At 65.1% G+C, this 23,155-nt stretch overlaps 1 protein-coding gene across 2 annotated transcripts; it reads right to left on the minus strand.

Moving 5' to 3' along the window:
* Positions 1-1,359: 1,359 nt before the first annotated feature.
* FZR1 (fizzy and cell division cycle 20 related 1) lies at positions 1,360-21,714 on the minus strand. 2 transcript variants are annotated; one of them, XM_047706376.1, is made up of 15 exons: positions 21,518-21,714; positions 9,889-10,011; positions 9,347-9,469; positions 7,909-8,034; positions 7,739-7,802; positions 7,520-7,647; positions 6,924-7,006; positions 6,335-6,518; positions 5,781-5,846; positions 5,197-5,299; positions 4,926-5,110; positions 4,556-4,789; positions 4,184-4,288; positions 3,491-3,583; positions 1,360-3,098 (listed from the first exon to the last, which is right to left on the minus strand). In XM_047706376.1, the coding sequence occupies exons 3-15, from the start codon at positions 9,413-9,415 to the stop codon at positions 3,057-3,059; spliced, it is 1,482 nt and encodes a 493-aa protein (XP_047562332.1). In that variant the 5' UTR covers positions 9,416-9,469; positions 9,889-10,011; positions 21,518-21,714; the 3' UTR covers positions 1,360-3,056. The 2 variants fall into 2 exon arrangements, with proteins under 2 accessions (XP_047562332.1, XP_047562322.1); XM_047706366.1 differs by having other exon boundaries at positions 3,482-3,583.
* Positions 21,715-23,155: the final 1,441 nt, after the last annotated feature.

Raw genomic sequence — 23,155 nt, forward strand, 5'->3', positions numbered from 1 at the left:
AGTGACAGCGGATGGGGTTGCTTTTGGGGTCGTGGAACGTTCTAGAGCTAGACAGTGGCAGCATAACCTCATGAACGTGCTAAAAATCACTGAATTACACGCTTTAAGATGGCAAATTGTGTGTTACGTGTACTTCATCACATAACGAGGAACAAGAACGCCCAGACCTGCCCACCCCTCACTTGCACCTGCTCCTGGTGGCCTAGGCCGCGCTGCCTCCAGGCCCTGTGCTGGGTCTCACCGCCACCCGCTCCCTTCCCTCTCAGCCATGCACACCCAGGGCTCCCGCCGCGTCGGGGGCGGAAGCCTGAGTCATCCCCGCAGCCCCCAGCCGGCAGCCCCTGCCCGTGCCTCCCCCACACCACTCTGGAGCCTCTGCCACCAGCGCCACCTGCACCAGGGGCTCCCTGCTCTCCAGGCCCCTGATCACAAGGCCCGTCTTGGGCTTTGGGTTCAAAGGTGCCCTTCCCCAGGGCCTCCTGCCACCTGTCCCCCATCCCAGCCACACATACTCCTCGCTGTCGGGCGCAACCGGCTGTGCTGCAGTCTGGTCTCTGGTCCCCGCTGTCCCGGACCGGGCTCCTTACCTACAGGGAAGGACCTCGGGGCAGGCGAGCTGCTCACTGTAGGGGGCTCGCCCGTCTTCTCAGGAGCCCCTGACCTGCCACGTCCTGCTGGAGTAACCACTCCTCTGGCCTGGCTTTCCTCTCCAGCCCCAAGACTCTCTGCTCCCCTACCCGCCTCCAAGGCCCCCTCTCCTACAGCCCTCATGGCATCGTCAGCCCCGTTCCTGCTGCCCCCCACCCATGGCCTGTGTCTCATCCTCCGCTACCACTAAATCCCTTTCCCTTCCCTTCCGAAAGCTACACTCAAGGATCCACGGAAACAAATCTTACCTCCCGTGCCGGACACCGGGCCGGCGACGGCACCCACTCGCCTCAGTCTCCCTGGCGGTCAGGCGAGGAGACAGCAACGCCTACCCCGCCGGAGAGCTGCTGCGCGGCCCCTCACCCCAGCACCCCCGGCCTCGTCTGCTTGCTCCTCTGCCCCCAGCCCACCCCTGCCCCAGCGCAGCCCGCCTTCTGCGCGCGCAGACCGCACTCCTGCCCTGCTCTCCCCCATCCAGAGGGCAGGCAGGCGGTTCCTTCCCCACAGCAGGCCGCACCCTCGCTGGGCCACAAGGACTGGCCATACCCCTGCCCTCGGCCCCAGGGGACCCTGAATTTGGGGTTACTGGCACCTCCTGCGGATAGCCCATGAGTCTTCTCCATAACCAGCTCCCCAGGATGAGCCGCCTGCCCCTTGCATGTGACATCTAGACACCCCAGCTGGGGACCAGACAGACAGACAGCCCTGGCAGTGCATGAACCCACGACTGGTTTAATGACAACAATGCGGTGTCACAAGAAACAAGGCTTGCCCTGCACTAGGCGCCCCTCCGTCCCCTGCCCTGCAGTCAGTCCCACGCAGACCCGCGCCCCGCCATCCCAACTTCAGTGTGGGTCCGGGCGGGGGGCGGTCCCATGGGCACAGCAGCTCCTGGGCTCCTGCAACTGCCCAAGGTGAGCGTGTGGCTGAGTCAGGCCTGAACGGTTTCTTAAACACTCCCACAAAAATAAGAACTCCACCGATCAAAATACACACATCTATGTACACGGTCCTCGTCCATCCCCGCGGCAGGCAGATGTGGCCCAGGGCCTGGGAGGCGGGCTCCCACCGCTCCCCACCGGTTCAGGCAGGCTCCGCTGATCGGGCCGGTGAGCGCCGCCCCCCACAGTGGGTAGTGGGTGAGCCACTGCTGCCCCCTCCAGCCTTAAACTTTCCTGGGACCAAGCTACAAAGACACAGAAGCAAATCCGAAAGAGTCACAAGTACGTACATACACGTGCACACACACGGCCAACAGAGGGGGGGGGGGGGGGCACAAGGCCATGGGGACCTGGAGGGGCTCTGCCCCACCCTATCCATTCCGCAGCGCCTAGGAGCCAAGGTCGGGTGGGGGGGGGCTGCTGCTCACTCCCTGACCACACCCAGGCCCTCCCTTCCTCCTTCCCTGTCTCCTGGTCTGGAGAGGAGACAGGAAGGGATGGGCCCATATGTAGCTAGACACAGCAGAGAACCATAGGGTGGGCTGGGGGAAGCACAGGAAGTTTCTGGAAGGACCTATGGGTGACTCCTCCCTGGCTGCCCCACAGCCAATGGCACAGATGGACAGGACCCGATGGGGTGGCCTGGGGGAAGGGGAACGGGCTGGGGAGCAGGAGCCAGATGCCCAGAGGACACGGCCTCTGGGGTCGAGTCTGCCTTGGGTCACCCTGACCGGCTGCCCAGCAGGCCGCAAGCACCTGAGTCCGGCTTGGGGATGAAACAGGGCCGTGACCCCCGTCAGCAACAAGGACGGTGCGGGATCAGGGTACGCACAACGCAGCGAGCGGACCTGACTCGCTCTCCTCAGACAACAAGTCCAGCTCCCGATGACCGCCTTCGGCCCGGACACTGCCCGGGGCCTGCTCTGGACGTGGCGCCGTGTCTCCGAGAAAGTCAGCGGCACAGACGCCGGGGCAAGGGCAGCCGTGCTGGCCACGGAGAAACCCGTCAGACGTCTGTCCCTCTGCTCCGTGGGCCGACCCCAGCCGTCTGCCCAGCCCCAGCTGACCGGCCTGGCGTCCCGCCGTCTGTCCCGCAGGCGTGAGTGGTGATGGCAGCGGCGAGCACATACTTCTGGCAGGAGCACGTGGCCCCAGTGATGCCGCGGCAGACGGAGACGGAAGCAGGCTGGGTCCCAGGAGGCGTCCATCGTGCTCCCAGCAGAGCAGCCCAACAGATGGTCCCCGCCGGGGCCCCCTCTCTTGCTAGGGCCCGGCCACGTCCCCGCCCCAAACACCGGCTGCCAGGGTTCGCAATCAGGCTTTAATGAGAATCTTCGGGGTCCTCCAGGCCCGACTCCCCGCCCGCCCCGGCTGCGTCCTCTGGGGACTGTGTGCTGGGGAGGGGAGGGTCCATGCACGCTGACAGGAGGTGGGACTCTGCCGACCCGGACGGCGAGGCCCGAGACTCTACCGGATCCTAGTGAAGAGGTTGAGGACTGACACGGACTCCTGCGGGGCACACGGGAAGGAGCGCTGAGCCGCAGCCCCCAGGCGGCCTCCCCGGTGATCGGGAGCCGCTGGGCCAGGCCACTGGCCACCGGCAGCACCGGCGCGAGAAGGGACTTCTGCCTGGAGAGCATGCGAGGCTTCGGGCCAGGGGAGCCTGTGGGCACCGTGCCCAGCACCCTGAGGCGTGTAGGGGAGTGAGGCTCTGAGCACCTTGTGCCATGTGGCCTGGGCTGTGTGGCAATGTGGGAGCAGAAAGGGGACTTGGGGGGTCCCAGAGGAGACCAGAGCTGACGGGGTAAACGGGGCTGGCCAGGTGACTCGGGGGGGTGCCCAGGACAGGCTGAGGGAACGCGCGTGGGGGAACATCTGGCACTGATACCGACCCACTTTACCTTTGTCGAACGGGTTTTGCTAAAGACATTCCAGAACCGCAGGGTTTCGTCCCCAGCACCGGTGACTATGGCCTCTCCGTCAGGGGACATGGCCTGTGGAAGCAGACAGACCCTCCCCTTGGCCTTATGCCCCGCAGGCAGCCCTACTCGGACAGAGCTGCCGGGATGCGGCCGGGGGCCGGGGGGCACGGTGGGGCAGGCCCCATGGAGGCCACTGGCCCGTATGGGGAAGGCCCGAGGTGGGCTGGCAGAGCCACGGTTAAAGCATCCTGGTCAGGACACACGGCCGCCCCCCACCTGCCTCAAGGATAGACACACTGCTCCGTACAATCGGATAAATGATATGTGGGTTTAAGCACAAAACGTTTTCTTCCAAAAAGACAAAAAACCGAGCACATCCAGAGAGGGATCCTTTCTCTGAGCCAGCGCGCACGGCAGTCCGGTGAAACGTTCAGGGACCAGCGAGTGCCGAGACCCAGGTACCAGCAGAGGCTCTCTCTGCGTGTGCGCGAACACACAGCTGAGCGGAGGAAGGGCAGGGCTGCAGGAAAGCGGGTGCCGGGTGGTGGGACAACCTGACTGTGTAGGCAGGCGGCCGCCCAGGCAGGGGGACACGGAGGCATGGGCTGCACACCGCCTCTCGGGGGCACGGGGCAGTGGCATTCTTCCAGACCCGGGGCGGGGCACACTCACCAGGTACAGGACCCTGTAGGAGTGCCCGGTCAGCTTTGCCACCTGCGTCAGGGACGGGTACTTCCAGACCAGGATCTGGTTCTGCGAGTAGCCGTGCGTGCTCACCTGGGGGGGCAGAGAGGGTACTGCCGGGACTCAGGCCCCCCCTTCTGTAACCCTGGGGCTCAGACGCGAGCGGTGCAGCGCCCCCACCCAGGAGGCATCTCGGGCTTGACAGGCAAGGCACAGAGGCTGCGGGTGATGGCCCTTGCTCCCCGAGCTCCGGGAGACGGCCGGACTGAGCTGTCTGAGCCGACTGAGCTCCCGGAGCCCTGGGCTCTGAAGGCCTTCCGGGGCCGAGGCAGGAGGCGTGCGCGTGGGCCCTGTACTCACCAGCTCATTGGCGTGCTTGGACCAGGCCAGGTTGCACACCTGCGAGCCCGTGTCGATGCACTGCAGCGGCTGCCCTGTGAGTGTGTTCCAGAAGCGGATGCAGCGGTCGGCCGTGCCACCGCCGGACGCCAGCAGCCCGTGCTGGTGCGGGGACCAGGCGATGGCCTTCACGGCCGCCAGGTGCTCCGTGTACTGCTGCACGGGGCTCAGGCTCGAGTGGTTCCAGACCAGCAGCTGTGGGGGCAGCGGCCGTGAGGCCCCTGAGCTCCTCCCAGCACCCCCGCCCCGCTGGGGCAGCACCCGCATTGCCATTCCCTGCGGTGGAAGGCACAGCCTGAAGCCAGGAGGACAGGAGCCCCAGAGCACCTACCTTGTTGTCGTTGCCCCCTGAGGCGAGGAGCTGGTGGTCCGTGGACCACTTGAGTCCACACACCTCCTGCCGGTGGCCCTGCAGCCGCCGCTCGGCCTGCAGGGGCGGCGTCCGGATATCCCTCTGCAGGATCATGCGGTCCCGGCTCCCGGATGACAGCTGGTCGGCGTTCCAGGCCAGCGCCCCTGTGGGCCGGGCAGAGGGCAAGGGAGGCTGAGTCCTGGCCCCCCAGGAATCACACTTGTCCCCCAGGGACTGGGTGGCTCCTCACCGACACGGGCCGTGTGGCCCTCCAGCATGGACAGTTTCTTCCCCGCAGCCGCGTCCCAGATCTGCACAAAGCCCTTGTGTGTCCCGACGGCCACCAGGTTCCCCTAGGACCAATCACACAGGGAAGGGAGTGGGCGTCAGGCCCTCTCCCAGATGGGCAGCCCTGACTCTCCTCTCCCTCTGGGGGAGGTGCCACTTCTCTGCGAGTCCCTCTGGGCCAGGAGGACAGCCGTCCTCAGAACCTTCTGGGAAAACGGCCACACAAGCCCCCTAGCTGACACGCTAAGCATCCGCGTGCTTCCGTGTGTGGCTGCTGCGCCAGCTGTGGCGGTGAGGAGGGCAGTCCACGGGGGACCACGTCTGGCCTCGTATCCCTGGGGAGGAGTAACCATCTCGACCCGGCTGGGAACAGGCAGGAGTGCCGAAGCCGTTCCCCGAGCTTAGACAAGTGACCGCCAAGCTGGGGCCTGGCCCTGTGGGTCTCTGAAGCCCCCACAACACTGTGCAGGGCCCCCGCCCACGAGACCGGGTCACAACTCCCCCGTGCCAGCCCTGCCTAGCTGGGGTCCGGGATCATGTACTGACCCGTTCAGACCAGCCCACAGACGTCACCGAGTCCCCTTCCACGGAGAGGTCGCAGAGCCGGGTCACCTGGGGGAGAGAGGAAGCAGCCGGTGTGAGCTGACGTGCTGCCCGCCTGGCCTCCGAGGCCGGCCCCATCCGTTCATCCCCGTCTGTCCCCATTCATTCGCTCCGGGACACCTCAGGTCTGTGCACATGGGTGTCGGGGCTGAGAGCCGGGGCTCAGGAGGCTGCACGCTGGGAGGGGACACACACCAGCGTGGGGACGACAGTGTGCACGGAGTCTGGACCAGGGGGTGGGGCAGGGGTGTTCGGGTGACCAGGGCGCTGTGCGGCAGGCGCAGGCCACGGGCTGCCTCGAGCACAGGAACAGCCCTTTCTGAGGCGGTTTGGAATCCGCCTGCGTTTTACTCCCAAAGACGGCCCGCCCCAAGCGCACCAGCATCCTGCCCTGCAGGCCCTGAACCCCGGCACTACTCGGGCGGCCCCCTCAGCAGTGCCGGGCCAGCTCGGTCCCGCCCGCCCCTGCGCCCGCCCCACGCGCACAGCAGGGCCACCTGGCTGGTGCAGGCGCTCCACAGGTACACGCAGGTGCCCAGCCCCACGCTGAGCACGTTGAGGGACGACCAGTCCACCAGGTTCAGGTAGAAGTCGTCCTGCAGCTCTGGGGCGTCCAGGACCTTGAAGGGGATCTTGGAGATCTTGCGGGTGGGTTTCCGTGGCGACCGCAGCAGCTTCTGACTGCAGGGAGGGAGAGGCCGCCCCCTACCCTAAAGCAGCCGCCATCTCCTCTCCTCTGCAGCCCTACATGCCCCCTCTCGGCCCGACGGGGTCTTCTGCTCATCCGGCCCCGCTTTCTGCCACCCACGTGATCCCGAGGCTACAGGCGACCCAGCGGCCACCATCCTCCCTAGGCTCTGACAGCCACACCAGGCCCTCCGCCCAGCACCTCCTCAGGAGCCTTCCCTGACTCCCCTGCTGGGCCCAAAGCCGCTGAGCCTGCAGAGTGTCCCCAGCGCGGGACGCCCCCTGAGCCTCTCCTGCATCCAGAGCACAGGTCTTAGACCAACCCTGGCTCCCAGGTAGCGCCTGGCTGCCAGCCCGGCCCCGTCCCAGCCCTGTCCCTGCCCACAGGCCCAGACTCACCTCTTGTTGCTGACTGGGGACAAGGAGTAGGGAGACACGTCATTGCCATCGTCAGGGCTGGCGCGCTTGGTGCTGAGGGAATACTGGAGGTGGGGTGGGGGGGGACCTGGTGAGCGGAGCCTCAGCCTGAGCTCAGGGAGCTCCCGCCCAGAGCCCCGGTGCCCCCCGTGCTGCTGGAGGCCGGGCAGGTGTGCAGGGTGTGCACGGAACCCGGACGAACTCTGGGGAGAGGGATTCCGAAAAGCAAACCAGACCTCAGGCCTGAGGCATTGTCTGGACAGTGACTTGCCTGTGTTAGCCTCCCCACTGTCCCCACGGCCACCAGCCCCCTGGCCATCTCTCGGGAGACCCAAGCCAGGCTCCTTCGAGTTCTGTGCCGGGGCCACGCTGAGGTTCGGGACCGCGCACTTGGCCCCTGCCCCAGCGCTGCCTTCAGGGCAGCAAGAGAGCAAAGCCTCGGCTCGTGGCGTGGGGCTACGTGTCTGCCCGGCTGGGCGCAGGAGGGCCGAGCGGGGGCCGAGCGAGGGCCGAGCGGGGGCGGGGCCAGGTGGCCTGGTGCGGCGCGGGCTGCCGGTGGGGAGGGGCTGCGGGCTCACCGTGAACAGGCCCTTCTTCTCGGGCGTGGAAGGCTGCAGCCTGCGGTCCTCCGTCTGCGGGTCCTGCACCTTCTCGATGCCGGCTCCCAGCAGCTCATTCTTCAGCAAGGCAGAGTAGGCCAGGCCGTCTGCGGACAGCGGGCTCCGTGAGCCACGGAAGGGCGGGGGGGCGGGGGGGACAGACGTGGGGGCAGGGGCGCGGGTGGCCTGACTCCTGACCTTTGCCATTGTCTGAGGTGGCATCCTTGGCTTTCCGGTTTTGGCTGGGGGACTTCTCGTTCTCCTGCGGGAGAGGGAGGGGGAGGAGGCAGGGCAGCTGGAGCGAGCCTCCGGGGCCCCTGCTCCCCCCGGCCCCTGCCCCGGCCACCACCCTCTGGGCACCCCCTCACATTGATCCTGTGGAAATTCACGCTCCAGTTGGCACCGGCCCTGGAGGGGATGAAGCGGTCCCCGTGCTTGCTGGGAGAGGACACGGGAGAGTTGGCTGGCGTCAGGGTTCGCCGCATCTCCGCGACCTGCAAGGATGGCAGGTGGTGCAGGTGCCTCAGAGCCCGCCGCATGCAGGGCCAAGGCCAGCCTGACTGCACTTGGCCTCTGGTCACTGAGCCAGGGCATCGGTTCTAGAAATCCCGGCGGCAGCGGTGAGCCGGTGAGTGAGCCACGTGCTTGGTCTCGCCTCCCTGTTCCGCGTTGGCAGAGCGGGGAGCGCCTGCACCGGCCACAGGGCTGTATCTGCTTCCCAGTCATCGCAGGCGGCGGGAAAGAGCACAGTGCGGACCCCGGACACCCTGTGCGCTGAGAGCCACCGCCCCATCAGGGCCATCCCCCTCAGGCCAGGACGGTTCCCTGCGGAACCACGACTCCCTCACCAGAGCCGGGCAGTGGATGTGGGGGCTCAGCTCCCGGCAAACCGGCCCGCCCCCCTTTCCCCATAAGAAATGTGCAGTGGGTTGAACCATGTCTCCAAAGGACACGCTGAAGCTCTAACCCCGGCACCGGGATGTGACCTTACTCAGACACAGCGTCTTCGCAGGTGTAAGCCAGTTAAGACGGCCACACTGGAGTGGGACAGGCCCCAAATCCATGTCCCGTGTCCTCCTAAGAGCCAGAGACACTGACACACAGCGAAGGGGACACTAAGACAAGGCAGAGACGGGAGGGCTGGCCCTGAAACCAGGGACTGCCGGCCACACCAGGAGTCCTAGGAGGGACTCCCCCACAGGGCCCCCAGAAGGAGCATGGCCCCGAGACACCAGTGGCTAAGGCCTCGACAGCCTGCGGAGCTCAGAGAGCACAGAGAGGAGCAGCGAGCATGGCCTGCAACATGTCAGGAGCCCGGGACACAGGCAGCATGGCGGACTGGGTGGGGTACAGGGAAGAGGCACCCCCAAACGCTGCTGGCTTCCAGCAGATAAGGACCAGGCCCCCTCATGCCACCATCGCAGCTGTGTGCAGTCAGGCCAGCCCACAGGTCTGAGACACTGGGCCCCTTGCCTCCCTCTCTGGAAACTGAGAGCACCTCCCCCATCCCCCTCCTCAGCCCTCAGTGCGGCCCCACAGGAACAGAGGTCTGGAAGCTGATGGTCCACGGTCCATGCGGGCTCCAGCAGCAGGAAGGGCATGGGAAGCCGGAGGAGGGGACTTGCTGGTGTGGCTGTGCCCCTCCCCCACCCTGTACCCCCACCCCCCTCCATCCTCTAGGAGGTGAAGCCAGGGGCTCACCGCAGTCCCAGCCCCAAGCCCTGCCCCAATCCCCCGCATGGAGCCAGGCCAGTGCCAGGCCAGTGCCAGGCCAGTGCCGGCTGGGGTGGGGCACCAGGAACTCACGCAGGGCATGGTGTTCTCATTCTGAACGACGATCTGCCGGAGGAGACGCCGCTCGTAGTCCTGGTCCATGGCGACACAGGGCAGGCCCAGCCCGCCGGCCGAGGTCAGCTGGCCAAGGTCAGCCTGGGGCAGGAAGGGCAAGACCAGGATCAGCACCAACGGCAGCAGCCCCCACCACTGCCTGGTGGCCGCGGGGAACTCCGCAATAACAGCCGGGTGCACCCCAAAGGCTATGGAGGCCACGGGGTTGGGATGGAGAGGACCGAGGCTCCCCCCACCGGCCTTTGTCCTGGTTAGTGCAAGTCTCTCATCTGTCTCTGGGCCATGGAGTTCACCTCAGAGCCACCCCTCCAAGCCATGCAGCCCACCACGTCGCTTCCTGCTTCAGACCCTCTGAGGCCACAAGCTGCCCCCCGACCACACCCAGCCCTGAGATGGGGGGCTGGACAAGGGCTCAAGTGGTCCCAGCATGGGTTCCTCCCTGAACGGGGAAGCCTCTGTGTCCTAGAGCAAGACGGGGGGGGGGGGGGCACAGTCCTCACCCTGCTGGCCTGTGTGCACAGCGGGCAGGGCTCAACAGCACCACGTGGCAGAACTCACACCCACTTCCCACTGTGCTCAACTCCGCTCGGAAGGCTTCTCGGAAGAGGCAGCCGAAGAATGTTCTAGAAGGAGGAGCACATGGAGGGAAGAAAGGGGTGAGCGCTGTCCAGCACAAGGGGGAGCAGGCGGCCACCTCTGGGAGAAGGGTGCTCCTCACCACCGGGCCACACGCCAGGCCCCCTGCCACGGGGGTGCTTCCAGAAACCAATGCGGAACGTTTGCCAGCCGTGCCTCCCCTGGGGGCTCTACAGAGCCTCGAGGCCGGAGCAAGGATGTGGGGGACAGAGCCCGGCACAGGGGCTGCTCAGAGGACGGCAGCTTCCTGCGGTGCGCCCGCTCTCCACCCCAGACTCCCTGAGCGCTCACAGTCACCGTCCCCCGCTACTCCGGCTGGAGCCCTGCGGCCCTGACAGGGAAGGACCAACTGAAAAGCAGAAGCCAGCCCAAAGTTCTAAGTTTATGAGTTCTAAAGTGTAGCACCCTGCGGAGGTCAACAGTTGCGTTTAAGGAAAAAATCACAGTAAGAGACACGCAACATAAGACAGAGCGTCGGGGGCGACTGGTGGGGCTCAGTGGGCTGAGCCTCTGCCTTCGGCTCAGGTCATGATCTCAGGGTCCTGGGATGGAACCCCACGTCAGGCGCTCTGCTCGGTGGGGAGCCTGCTTCCCCCTTTCTTCCCACCTGCCTCTCTGTCTACTTGTGATCTCTGCCTCTCAAATAAATAAAAAAATCTTAAAACAAAAAACCATGTAGCGTCGGAACGGCTTTAAGCACACAGCTCTGCTGCGTCCAGCACTCACGTTGTTCTGTGAACACCCTCGGCTCCAAAGCGAGCTCCAGAACCTTCTCACCCTCCCAAACTGAGACTGTCCCCACGAAGCACAGGCCCCACCCCGAGCCCACGAGCTTCTGTGTGTGTGTGTGTGTGTGTGTGTGTGTGTGTGTCTCTCTCTCTCTCTCACACACACACAGAGCCCGGGGACTCAGGAATTCCACTTCTAGGTATGTGCCCCAGAAGAAAGGCAGACCCACACCCTGGCAAGCCCTTCAGCGTCCGCACTGACATGACTCCGGACAGCCAAGGAGACGGGCTCCCAAGTGTCCACCCTCAGAGAAGGATAAACCCGGTGCAGTCCCTCCACACACCAGAACGTCATTCGGCCTTGACAAGAAAGGGCAGTCCGACCCCTGCCACACCACAAGCACACCTGGAAGACCCACGCTCAGGGAGAGAAGCCAAACCCGGGGCCCATCCTGCGGGATCCCACTTACGGGGGCTCCCCAGAGGGTCCCATCCGTAGAGATAGGGCAGACCAGAGACAGAGGGGGGGCAGACCAGAGAGAACACGTGCCCTTGCGAAGACATCCGAGGGCGGCCAGGGGGCTCAGTTAAGTGTCTGCCTTCGGCTCAGGTCATGATCCCGGGGTCAGGGGACGGAGTCCTGTGTCTGGCGCCCTGCTCAGCGGGGAGCCTGCTTCTCCCTCTTCTGCCCCTCCCTCTGCTTATTCTCTCGCTTACTTTCAAATAAATAAAATCTTCAAACAAAGACACCCGAGGAGAGTACTAGCTTCGTGTCACCTGGGAAGGGACAGACCTTGGGGTCCACCACTCACACCTCTCCAGCTCTGGCCACACGAGAAGATATTCAGGCCAACCTGCCTGAGCCCCACTTTCGACATCCCCAAAGGGCCTTTCTGTGGGTTCCCGGGCCTGTGGCAGAGAAACCGGGTACGGCACATGGCTGAAGGACCAACATGAGCCCAGAGTCCTTGACCCTTACCTGCCACGAGGGGACAGAGAGCACTGGCCTGGTGCGGTCCAGGCCCAAAGCCGGACACTCAGCCAAAAACAAACCAGCTGGATTAGACTCAGAGGAACAGGCGTGTGGCCACTAGTCGCCACGGTGTGCCCCACACCGTGCACCGTGTTCACACACATGTGAACCCACGATGGCTGAGCCGGGGCAGCAAGGCCCTGTGTTATGTAGGGGTATGGACAGGGGCTCCTGCCCAGAGGCCTGACGTGGGTGCCCACCTGCCCCCAGGGCCCTTCCTCCCAGGGCCTGGGGTTCCCAAGCTCCCCCAGCCCCATCATCCCCACAGGGCCACACAGCAGGCCTCCTGCTTTGAGTGAAGCGGGGTTGAGGCCCTCCCTATGGGGTATACCTAGGGGAGCAGCCACCCCCTTCTTGGCAATCGGCCTCCACCCTGCATGGACACTGTATACCCCGGCAGAGGTACCTGGACTAGTTCAGCCCATTTGTCACAGAGAGAGTCCGGAAGTGAGCTGTGTCCCTCTAGCCTCCCTCACTTCTCTGGGGGCGAGACCCCTTCCCATCCAGCTCCCAGTCCACCTACTGGCCTGCCCCAATATGAATCCCGTGTGCCGTCACCACAGGGACCACTCCTGGGCCGTGTAGCCACACGAGTTTGTGTCCAGGCTGGAGATGCCCACTCAGAGGACGGGGGTTCCCCCAGGGAACCTGAGCTCCAGGAGGCCAGCGACCGCTGTGAGAACCAAGACTCCCCCCCCGGGGGCGGGTTGTGTCAGGGAAGGAAGAGGACAGGGATACAAAGAGCAGCGATATTGGCTCCGTTCTGCTAAGTTCTACCCTCCTGGGTACACTGCCAGAGTCGGGCCAGTCAGCTGTCCTCTCCACCACAGAGATGAAACAAGGGTGAGAGAGGCAGCTGACGGCCCCGGCCCGTGTGCGGAGCACCCTGGCCCGCCCTGACTGGAGCCGATTGCCACCGCCCAGGCAGTGAGCCCTGGGGGGCCCGGTGAAGGCCATGTTCAGTCCCAATGCTCAAGAGATGTCCTCCCCTGCTCTCCCCATGCAGGGCTGCTCAGGGACAGTGGGGCTCTGAGGGGCACGAGGGCTTCAGCAACGGTCACCCTGTGGGCTGCGGGCTCTAAACCTCTCAGCCCAGGTGAACTTGGTTCTGATGGAAACCAGAGCCCCCTATTCACAGAGCAAGGCCACCACGCTTGTGTCCCCAGGTGACTCCCCAGGAAGCTGGTGAGGCTGATGTGCTGCATGGACGGCAGGGCCCAAGAGAAACCAAAAGTGTCCACAAGACGAGACAGACCACAGATGCTTTTATTTAAAAGACAAGACAAGTGGGGGGTGGGGGGGTATGATACCGGCCAGCCATGGGAGGTGGCGGGTGCGCTCATGCCCACCCCAGCGTGGCTGGAGGGCAGCAGGGCCCCAGCGCCAAGGCCTGCACCCCGACGCCCCCTGACGCCCCCGGCCGCCCCCGTGAACGGAGCAGCAGGCACATGCGCTCTTGGCAGGAGCTGAAACCCAACTTCCAAGGAAGGCTACTTGGCAGTCGCCTTCCAAATTTAAAACGCACATCCTCTCCCATGCAGCGTCTCTGCTTCTAAGAACCCGCCCGTAATAGCCCCGTGTGTGCAAAGCCACGTGTACAAGGACGCTCGTGCAGGCTGCGTGTGGAGAAGGCGAGGGCTGACGCAGTGGCGTGAGGCTCCTGTCCCCACCGGGGCACAGGGCAGCGGCCAGTGCAGCGGGAGGGCCAGCAGGCCCCACGCACGTGAGTGCAGCTCCGAGCCAACAAGCTACTTTCGAAGGGAAAAGCCAGTGGCACGGGTCAGCGCGCGGAGAGGAACAGGGGCTGCGGGACGGGAGAGGAAGGAGCCGTGCTTCCCCGGGTAAGCTCGCACTTCTTGGATTCCCACTGCGGCCCAGGGGCGGGGCACGGCTGGCAGGGCACCCCACGTTCAGCTGCCTTCACCGCACACTTGAGAACTTCCTAAGGAAACACCCGAGAACCCGCGGCGACTCGTGTTAGCGAGCAGTCCGGAGCATGGACTGTCCACGGGCTGCAGCAGAAAGGGCCCCCTGCGCCCCCAGGCCGAGCCCAAGACAGAGCCGGAAGGCAGCAGTGAGCGCCCCCCTGGCCCCAAGCTCACCCTGCTGACGGGCAGGCTGGCGTCCAGGTCACGTGAGGAGGGCCGGAGTCCTCAGCGACTCGCTGCCACTGTCCCCTCCACTGGGTACTGCACTGGCAGACTTGCCCTCCCACCAAGCAAACCCTTAAGAAGGGGGTCTCCTCTTCTTCCAACGTGGCCCCCAGGATGAGGAGCCAGGAGACCCACCCCAGGCCACTGCCTCACACAAGCTTCCAACCCCCGAGCCCGCTCTTCTGAAGACGGGCAGCGCCCCAGTCATCTCGGAGGACAATGATGAGGTCGCCATGCAGTGAAAGCTGGTCTGTACGGGTCAGAGGTCACCGAATACCCAGGGCTGCCCTCCCACGCACTGGCCGTGTTCCGCTCCTCACCTATCCAGGGCCCTGATTCCCCCCCTGCAGTCACCGAGTGGAGCCCAGCTCCTCTGCAGCCCCCCGCTAGCCCCGAGCTCTCCCAGCCCCGCCGTGTGCTGCTCACACGGCTTCCGCCCACCGAGCACTCAGTAAAGATGCTCTCACTCCAGGTACCACCCAGTGGTTCTCGCCGGGGCCATCCTGCCCCTAAGGGGACACTGGGCGGTGTCTGGGGACATGTGTGGTTGTCATGACTGGGGTGCTCCTGGCATTGAGGGGTGGGGTCTGGGGCCGCTGCTCAGCCCCCCACAGTGCTGGGAACATGCCCCCACTGAGAGCAGGTCTGGCCAGAATGTTCCCAGTGCCGCGGGGCAGACCCGCTGGAGGCCAGCAGATGAGGGAGACCATGGAACATAGGCTGGGCCCAGTGTGAGCAAGGACCAATGACACAGCGCACGCTGCCTCCCATACCATCTCCCAGCCCCCTGGAGTTGGGGTGCGGCTGTGGGGGGCACGGCAAGGGCGGTGGCATGGACACGCGATGGTCTCCCCTCCAGGCCCGGGGGCAGCACAGCACATGCCGCAGCTCCTCCCAAGTTCGTGCTGGGCCCTGGGCCCCCGGGACGGAGCACACTGCTTCCAGGAGCGCTCACCAAATTTCAAGTCCTTCAAGGCCCTGCTCATCTCGAAAAACCAGTCCCTCCTGGTTCCGATGTTGTAAGGTTTCCCAGCAAAAGCCGAAGGAAGGAAACATGCCCACGACAGGGCTCTCGTGACTCGGTGTCTCGAGGGTGAGGACGGTCTGCATGTGGCCGCCCAGGAAACGGTTTACACCAAGGCCCTCCCCGTTGTGACGACCACAGAGGTCCTGGACACCACCCAGTGTCCCCCCGCAGAGCCGTGCTATGAGGGTAGGTCCAGCTTCTGCGGGGGAAGCTGCACGTGCCAGCGGGTGGCGGTTGGGGGCAGCTGCTGTGCACACCGTAGAGAGGAGCCTGCAGACACCAGCTGCCCCCTCCTGTGTGTGCCCAGGCTCCCAGGCGAACCTGGTCCTGTGGGACAAGGATGGCAGCTGGCAGCATCGTTCCGGGTCCCGGACTCGAGTCTACCCCCAGGGGCAACGCCATCGCGCTCTCACGCAGGAGGAAGCTGGGGGGATCCTCCCCGGGAAATCCAGCTCCAGTGCCCACGCTGCCCCTCCTGCCCGCGGCCGCTCAGATCACGATGCTCCCTCAGGTGGGAGGGTCCCTAGCCCCAGCACCCGAGCGACCAGCCACCGAAGACCGAAGGCCTGCTCTGGAGTGGGGCGTCATGTCACATGGTTGGTTCTGGGGGGAACCACCCGCCCGAGAACTATGCTTGTACGCGGCTGGGGGCTCCCTGGGCACCGTCACCCGGGGCACGGGCCTCCGCGAGGCCCCTGGAATCTCCAGGACGCGCACCCATCCAGAGGCCCTCAGGCGGGGGCTGCAGGAGACCCGGGGGAGTCCCGTGCTCCCGGACCACCTGACGCGCAGCCCTTTCCTCCTGAGGAAGAGGAGGGCATCCTGCTGGGCCCTGGGCGGGTTCTTCTCAGCCATCCTCTAAGACGCTGAGAAAATACCACATGAGGAAGACCCAACTAGAAAAGGGGGAGTTGTCCAATTTTCTGCTCACGTGGGAACCTCTGGCTTTGCTGCCTCTGCCTTGGCTCAGCCTCCCACCCCCACCCTACACGGTCCTGAAAAGGTCTACCGGAGAAAGGGGGGGCTTCAGAGGAGGACACCCCTGGCCTAGAGTCCTCGCTTCCGCTCCCACTGGCCCGGCAGCCCTGGGCGAGCAACGGGAGACGCCGCCTTCACAGCTACCAAACTGGGTCTGACCCAGAGGAGAGGCTGAAGTGGCAGCGGGCCCCGTGTGCTCAGGGACAGGTGCACCAGACTCCAGCCGAGCCTGCTCCCTGCCCCTCTGTCCACGGCGGGGGGCTGGGTGGAGCCCCTTGCCCCACCCTCCCCAGGGCCTGCCCCTGCCCCAGAGGAGGGAAGATTTTGGTTAGTAAAAGACGGGGCTCTGGGGCGGAAGGCCTGGCCGTGGTCCCCAGACATGGACTAGATCGCACGCTCCCGGGCTGCCAAGAGCTGGGGCACAGAACGGGGACTTCAGACCATGAACCCCTGCCCCCCCAATGGTGGAGGGAGTACGATGTGCTAGTGGTCCCTCTCCTTGCGCTACAGCAGAAGGCAGGCCTGGGAGAGCTGGAATCAAAAGGGACCGCACCTGACACAGGACAGGGAGATGATATACCTCTCCCCGGGGGCTGGTACGAATCAGCACGAGGGTCAAGTTATTTCTGGGGAGGCCCGGGGGCCAGGGCTCCTGAGGAGCGCGTTCCAGCGCGCCTGACCTCCCTCTGTGCAGACAGGCCCCAGGGTTCATCAGCAATCCTGCACCCCAGGCCTGGCGGGCTTTCTGGACCAAAGGCTCCCCTTTCTACCCTGTGACAATGGTCCCAGGAGACATGGCCAGCTTCCCAGGAGAGCACAGCTGCACGAAGCCCCAGAAATGCGCCCAAGGTGAGGCCACTGTCTCCCAGCTCTACTGGGCACTGCTAGGCGCCCATTCTCCAGTAAGACGGGGTAAGACATCCAGCCCCCGAGGGCTTTAGGGTCCTCACCAGTGCAGACGCAACCTGCCTCCCCCACAAAGGAAGGATGACTTGGCAACAGCCCTGAGCGATTTATGCTCGCGCGCGCGTTTGCAGCTATGGCTTATGTCAGAGAGCCTGATCACAGGCTGGACAGGCCTTTAAGGGGTTCAGGGTGAGCTCCTCACAATAGCATCTGCTCGCACACCTGTAGGGATGGGGAACTCACCCCCTCACAGGTAGGCTCGAGCATCACAAAGTGCTTCCTCGATTATGTCTCTCCATGGATCCTACCTCTGGGTCCCAGATGGGGGCAGAAGAAAACCCTAAAACCTAGTACGTTTAGGGCAAGGACCCCCAAACCTACCTGCTGGCACTGGCCACATCACTCTCCGTAGGGGCCATCGTGGGCACGGCCGGGGGCTGAGCAGCACCCCTGGCCCCCACCCCCAACGCCAGAACACCCACAGACAAGCACAAATATCCCCAGACACGGCCCACAGCGAACTCCGAGCCCCCGGGACTCCTCTGGGGGAGGAGCAGTTTCTCTCAGGCCCAAGACACCAGCGCTGACCCGTCTCTTGCCGTTCAGCCTCCCGTAAGTGCAGACAGACGGCTCCCAGTAGCCGTCGGCCCCTGCCCTTGCCCCCTCAGCGCCCCCCAACGCCACCTCCGCCCCAGCCCGCCTCTGCGTCTTTCCCCTTCTCGTAGGACCCCGGACCCTTCCCGCACAAACCCACCACTCCTTCCTCTGGGCAGAGCACACGCGAAAGGCAGGGGATCTGGTAGGAGCAGCTGCTGTCCTAGGGAACCACGGGGAGGCTCGGGGAGGCCGGCTGTAAGAATGAGCTGCGGGCCGGGAGACGGACAGGGGAGGCCGGAAGAGCACTGTTCTGGGCCTTGTCCTGGGCGGATGGCAGGACAGGGGGACCGGGAGTGGCAGGAATTGTGCCTCCAGGCACTGAAGGTGGTGTCCCGTGGAGACTGGGCAGAGCACCGGGGAGCAGGGGGACCAAGGGGACCCAACTGTGCCTGCCCAGGCCAGGTGAGGAAGTGGGTAGTCCCAAGAGGATGGGGGATGGAGACGAGGGACCTTGTGAGGCCAGGGCGGGAAAGGTTCAAGGAAAGAGTGAGCTTTCCCGGGCTAACTCAGCCCGGACGCCTGCAGGACACCCAGACGACAACCGGCACTGGCCACGTGGGCCTGGAGTTCCGGAGCCAGCCTTGGCACCAGCAGCAAATGAGGACAGGAAGTGAAGTGTGCCCGCCAAGAAGGTGTGCAGAGAGCAAAGCCGCACCTGAGTTCAGATCAAACATGAGGGTCACCACGCGAGAACCTGTGCTCAACTTTCGCAGCAGCTCTGGTCCCCACGGGAGAAAGGTGGTGACAGCCCAAGCATCCGCCACCTGGGGAGGAGATACACACGTGTCCCCCATGCGTGGGATCGTCCAGTGGCTGCCAGCAGGAGCGAGGCCCCCACGTGCTGCCCCGGGAAGAGACCCCGAGCTCACAGCGCTCAGGGAGGGACCCAGACACAGACGGCCACATGGGGTGTGAGTCCACACATGTGACACGCCCAGACCAGACTCAGCCTGACAGAAAAAATGGGGCAGTGGTTGCTGGGGCTGGGGAGGGTGCAGGACTGATGGGTAAAGGGAAGAAGGTTTGTTTGGAGCGATGAGAATGTTCTGGAATTAAGGTGATAAACGCAAAAGCTGAAAAGCGCTGTACTGTATACTTTAAATCGGTAAATCACATGGCACACCAATTCTATCCGAATCGATCTGTTACCAACAAAGATTCGGCAAATAAGGAAAAGCAGGGCCAGTAAAGGAGGCTGCTCGCTGGCGGGGAGGTGTAGGAAGCCTGGGGAGAGTGGAATCCACAGTCCACTTTTCGGGGGCCGGGGGTCATTCGTTCGGCACGATGGTCGAGGACCAAACCAGCTGCACCTGCTGGGATGCGCCGTGTGCGCCTGTTCTGGAACAGCGAGGAAGCCACAGTAGGAGAAAGCAGTCGTGCCAAGGACACAAGGATGCACGGCGACTGGGCGCAGTGTCCGGAGCGCTAGTGCCGCCCAAGAAGGAGCTCTGTAAGCGAGTCTCGATGCTCGACAGAAGGAAGGAGCTGCAGGACACGCCCAGCTCCAAGCCACCCGCCACCTGCGGCTGCTCTGCCAGCACCAAAGCTCGGGCAGGTGGAGTGAGAGGCGGCCGGGGCGGTGACCAGTGGCCCTGACAAGGGGGAGGCTACTGGGGCCGGTGATGGATCAGAAACCGGACGGCGGGAAGCTTCGGGGAGAAAGAGGGGCAGCTCAATATTCCTTCCCCAGCTCTGATGGCCACCCGCTCCCTGTGCCAATTCCCAGGATGGCAGGTGGACCCTACCCTCTGGCTGTCCCCACCCGTTAGCTCCCACTCCAACCAGTGTTCTCGAGCTCCAGCCTTACAGGGCACTGAGCAGGCTCTGGGGACAGAGTCCCTGCCCTCATAGGGCTCTCGGGCTCAACTCCAGTCCCTCCACACCACTACTACTTGGGGACATCCTGAGCACTGCGTGGCGGGGCGGGGCAGCCACATCCCTGACCCCACCCACCCGATGCCAGGAGGGCCCGAAGTCGTGATCACCACAGATGTGCCCAGACAGCACCCACGTCTCCAGGTGAGAACCTCTGCTCTAGAAGAGAGTGAAGACGGCAGTGCCATTTCACTGGTTCCGAAAAGACCAAGTCCCTTGATCCTGACGCCCGACCTGAAGGTCCAGGATCCACCCTCCAAACAGAACCATCTGGGACCCTCTTATCCTGCTCAGTGCTACCAAGCCAAAGGTCCCCACAACCAGCCCCACTCTGCTCCCCAAACCTGCCAGGCCAGAGGCCCCAACAAGCAGTACTGGGAGACTTTGCTGAGACAGAGCCTCGTGTGAGTGGAGGCAGACCAGCGTCTGGAAACTCATCGCCTCCCCATCTGCTTGAGCGCACTTCTCCCCTAGCCCCCAAAAGCCACTGCCACTGGATGGGCCACAGGGGTCTGAGATTTCCCCCGGAAAACAGTCACAGGGAGTGGGGGTGCTCCAAAACGGCCAGCATGGCTCGCTCCCTGGACACTGCCCACCACCCAGCAAAGCACCCGTCCTTTGAACCAAGAGCTGTCCAAGGGCCAGAAGCCCGGGTTTCAGAGGGGGGAGCCCAGAATGCTCAACCAAACCCTCCTGAACAGTGGAACCTTGTTCCCTCCGCAAGTGCCCCTAACAGCCAGCACACCGGCCTGCTCTGGGGCCGGGACAGCACGGCAGTCCAGTGGTTTCTGTTGGAACAGAAGGGGCGCGTGACCTCCTGGGCGGAGATGGTCCACAAGGAATCCCGCACGAACAACAGCCTAGAATGCGTTCTAGGGGACAACGCGCCACTCTGGGCACTGTCCCGAGAAGATCTCAACACCCTCTAGTGTGCAACCCCCCGCCATCGTCTGCCAGGAGAGACCACCCAACGTCCTGCGTTTCGAAGACCCCCTCACCTGCCCCCAATCTGGGGTAGGGGGAGCAGCTGTGCATGCTTGCGCGGACTGGATTTCTTTTGGTAAATCCTCCCCATTTCAAGCATAGTAAGAAGTTGGGGGGGGGGGGCGAGGGCGTGGTGCAGCCTCACCAGCGATAGGCATGAGGTCATCACTCTGTGGACTGGAGTGAAAGGGGGGCTAGTTCCCAGCATGACAGGCGCCTGAAAGAGGGGCGGATTTCGCGGGGAAAAGAACAGGGAAGAACAAAACAGGTCTAGGCTAGACAGCTGCGGAGCGGAGGGTCTCGGCTTTGCGCTGGGGGCGAGTCTAGACAGTGCAGACCCAACGCGAGGGGGAGCACGGCTGAGATGGGGAGAAGCAGTCCATCCCTGGGGGCTCCCGCTGGCGGCGGGGGGCTTCCAGGAAGAGGCGGGATGTTGCGGGGCAGGCGGGTGGCTGGGCAGAGCCAGGCCCTGTCCGAGTTTGGTGGGGTCAGGGCCCACACGGAGAGCTAGACACGGGCGCGACGGCAGCTGGAAAGGGTCAAGCCGGGGGGCCGGGGGAGCAGAAGGCCGTGGAGCTGGGAGCGAGGCGGATCACGGATGCGCCCCAACGGCAATGCCCAAGTGCTTCTGGGTGCCAGGAACCTGGAGGGGCGCCCACACCTACAGGGTCTCCACAGCTGCGTCTACTCGCCCCTGGGGCCCGGTTCGAGCCCCGCCGCGTCGTGACAGCCATGGGGGGCAGGCTCGACCGCGCAGGGCCTGCGCCGGGATGGCCCCAATTTGGAAGGCGGGCTCGAGAGGTCAGAGAAGAGGCGCCGAGCTGGGAAGGGGTCGGCTCGGGCCCGTGTCTAGCGGACCGCGGACGCGAGCCGCGGCGCAGGTCTCGGGCGGCCGGTGGCTCGGGCTGGGGCGCTCTCGCAGGGCCGGGTTTGGGGGTGAAGACGGGAGGGAGGTACGGAGGTCACCCCGGGCCTAGCTCGGCAGGGGGGCGGGTTCAGGGGGGCTGGCCGGCTCCCGGAGGGGCCCGAGCGTGGGGGCCGCCAGCCCGGTGTCGGGCGGTGGGAAGGCCCGCGCCGCCGTCAGGCCCCGGCCCGGCTCGGGGGGTTGCGGCTCGGGCCCGGGGGGCGGGTCCCCAGACCCAGCCGCCTCACCTGGCTCGCTCCGGTCGCCCGCTGGCTGCGCCGACCCCGCCTCTCCCGGCGCCGCGCCGCACCGGCCTCAGCCGCCCGCAGCTCCACTGGTCCGGCCGCGGCCGCCGCGGACGGGACCCCGAGCTCCGCGCTCCTTAATATGGCGGCGGTCGCTGTTCCGCGGCCTCCCGGAGCCCTCCTCCGCCGCGCGCGCTCCCGCGGCCAGCCACGCCCCCGCGCCGGCGCGCTGCGTTCGGCCGCCCCGCCCCGCCCCGCCCCCGCGCGCCCGGGCCTCCCGCGGGGGCCGCGCCCCGCCCCGCCCACCCTGCACGACTGCGCCTGCGCGCGTCGGGCATCTCGGGAGGACGTGACGTAGCCCATGATTCGAATCAATACAGGAAGCGCGGCGACACGCGTTGCCACCGGCGACCGAGGCCAGCGGGGTCCCCCGGGGCGGGCGGAGCCCGTTGCGTGGGATCTGCGGGAATGGTTCCGCTTCGTTTAGGACGTGGTTCTCCGCAGGGGACGGTGCCAGGCCCGGGCCCTCGAGGGCGGGCCCGCACCCCGTGAGGGCAGTGACGCTGCGTGGTCAGGCGCGGGTGCGCGCCGCGGCCGGTGCCCGTCCCGCCCGGAACGACCGCACCGCCAGCGGCGGGACTTCCGTCCGGCCGGTCCAGGTTACCGCGCTCCCACCCCGTGCTCGCCCGGGCCCTGGCCGTCTCCGCCCCACGCCGCCACCCCCCGTGGGCAGAGGATCCGGCCATCTTCCAAACGGCAAGGGGAGGACGGGCCGAGCAGCGCACGGGGGCTCGCCACCATGACGCGCCGGGAAAGGCGAGTCAAACCAGCGAGCGACCCCTTCACGGCCGCCTGGGCGCCCTGAGGAAAGGGCGGGAGGCAGGGCGAGTGCGGGGGGCCGCGGGGCCGCGACGCGGGTTGGGTGGGACGTGGGCAGCCGCCGTGCGGACGGTGCGGCCGCCCCGCAGAGACTCGGTCCCCCACGGGCTTCCCGGCGGCCCGGGCGAGTCCCCTCCTGCGCGCCCGTCTGCCCGGGGGAGTCGGAGCCGGGTCCGCCGAAACGTCCGCACACGGAGGCCCAGAGTACGGGTCACAGTAACCGAGCAGGGCAGACGGCACGGGGATCGCGCAGGCCGAGGGCCGTCTGTCCGCGTCGCGGCGCCCGGCTGGCGGGGAGAAGGTGCGGGGCGCCCGCTGGACGGCCTCGGCGGACTAATAAAACCAAGAAGGATGGGTCTCTAACGCGGGCCATCGGGGACATGTGGGCGAAGGTTTGAAGGAAAGAAAGAGGCCGTGGTGCCCGGTTTCTGTAAGTTTGGTAGGAAGTGATGCATTTAGGCGACGCACCTGTACCTGACTTCAGTGAGCTCCGCCCACAGCGCGCGGACCTGGCGTCATCCAATAAACACATCGCCCGAGCCAGAGAAGTAGATTTTAAGTTTTCCTGTTAGCCGCATTTTAAAAATACAAAGAAACCAGTGTAATTAATTTTAATATACTTGATGTGTCCAAAGTAGTTACATTTCAACGTTTTATCAGAATCAACTGTTACCAGTGAGATACCGTTTGTTCTTTTCTCATAATGTCTTAAAACCCAGTATGTGGGCGCTCGCAGCCCATCTCAGTTTGGTGCTAATTGTC

The sequence above is a fragment of the Lutra lutra genome, chromosome 1 (genome assembly GCF_902655055.1).
Source record: "Lutra lutra chromosome 1, mLutLut1.2, whole genome shotgun sequence".
Classification (NCBI taxonomy): domain Eukaryota; kingdom Metazoa; phylum Chordata; class Mammalia; order Carnivora; family Mustelidae; genus Lutra; species Lutra lutra.

Bases quoted from the DNA above. Each gene is read 5' to 3' on its own strand.
- FZR1 (XM_047706366.1), bottom strand. From the start codon at position 9,415: ATGGACCAGGACTACGAGCGGCGTCTCCTCCGGCAGATCGTCGTTCAG. The intron at 5,300-5,780 runs GTCAGTACATGA...GATTGGTCCTAG, and splicing joins CTGTGGGCTGGTCTGAACGG to GGGAACCTGGTGGCCGTCGG. The intron at 5,111-5,196 runs GTGAGGAGCCAC...CCCGGCCCACAG, and splicing joins GGGCCACACGGCCCGTGTCG to GGGCGCTGGCCTGGAACGCC.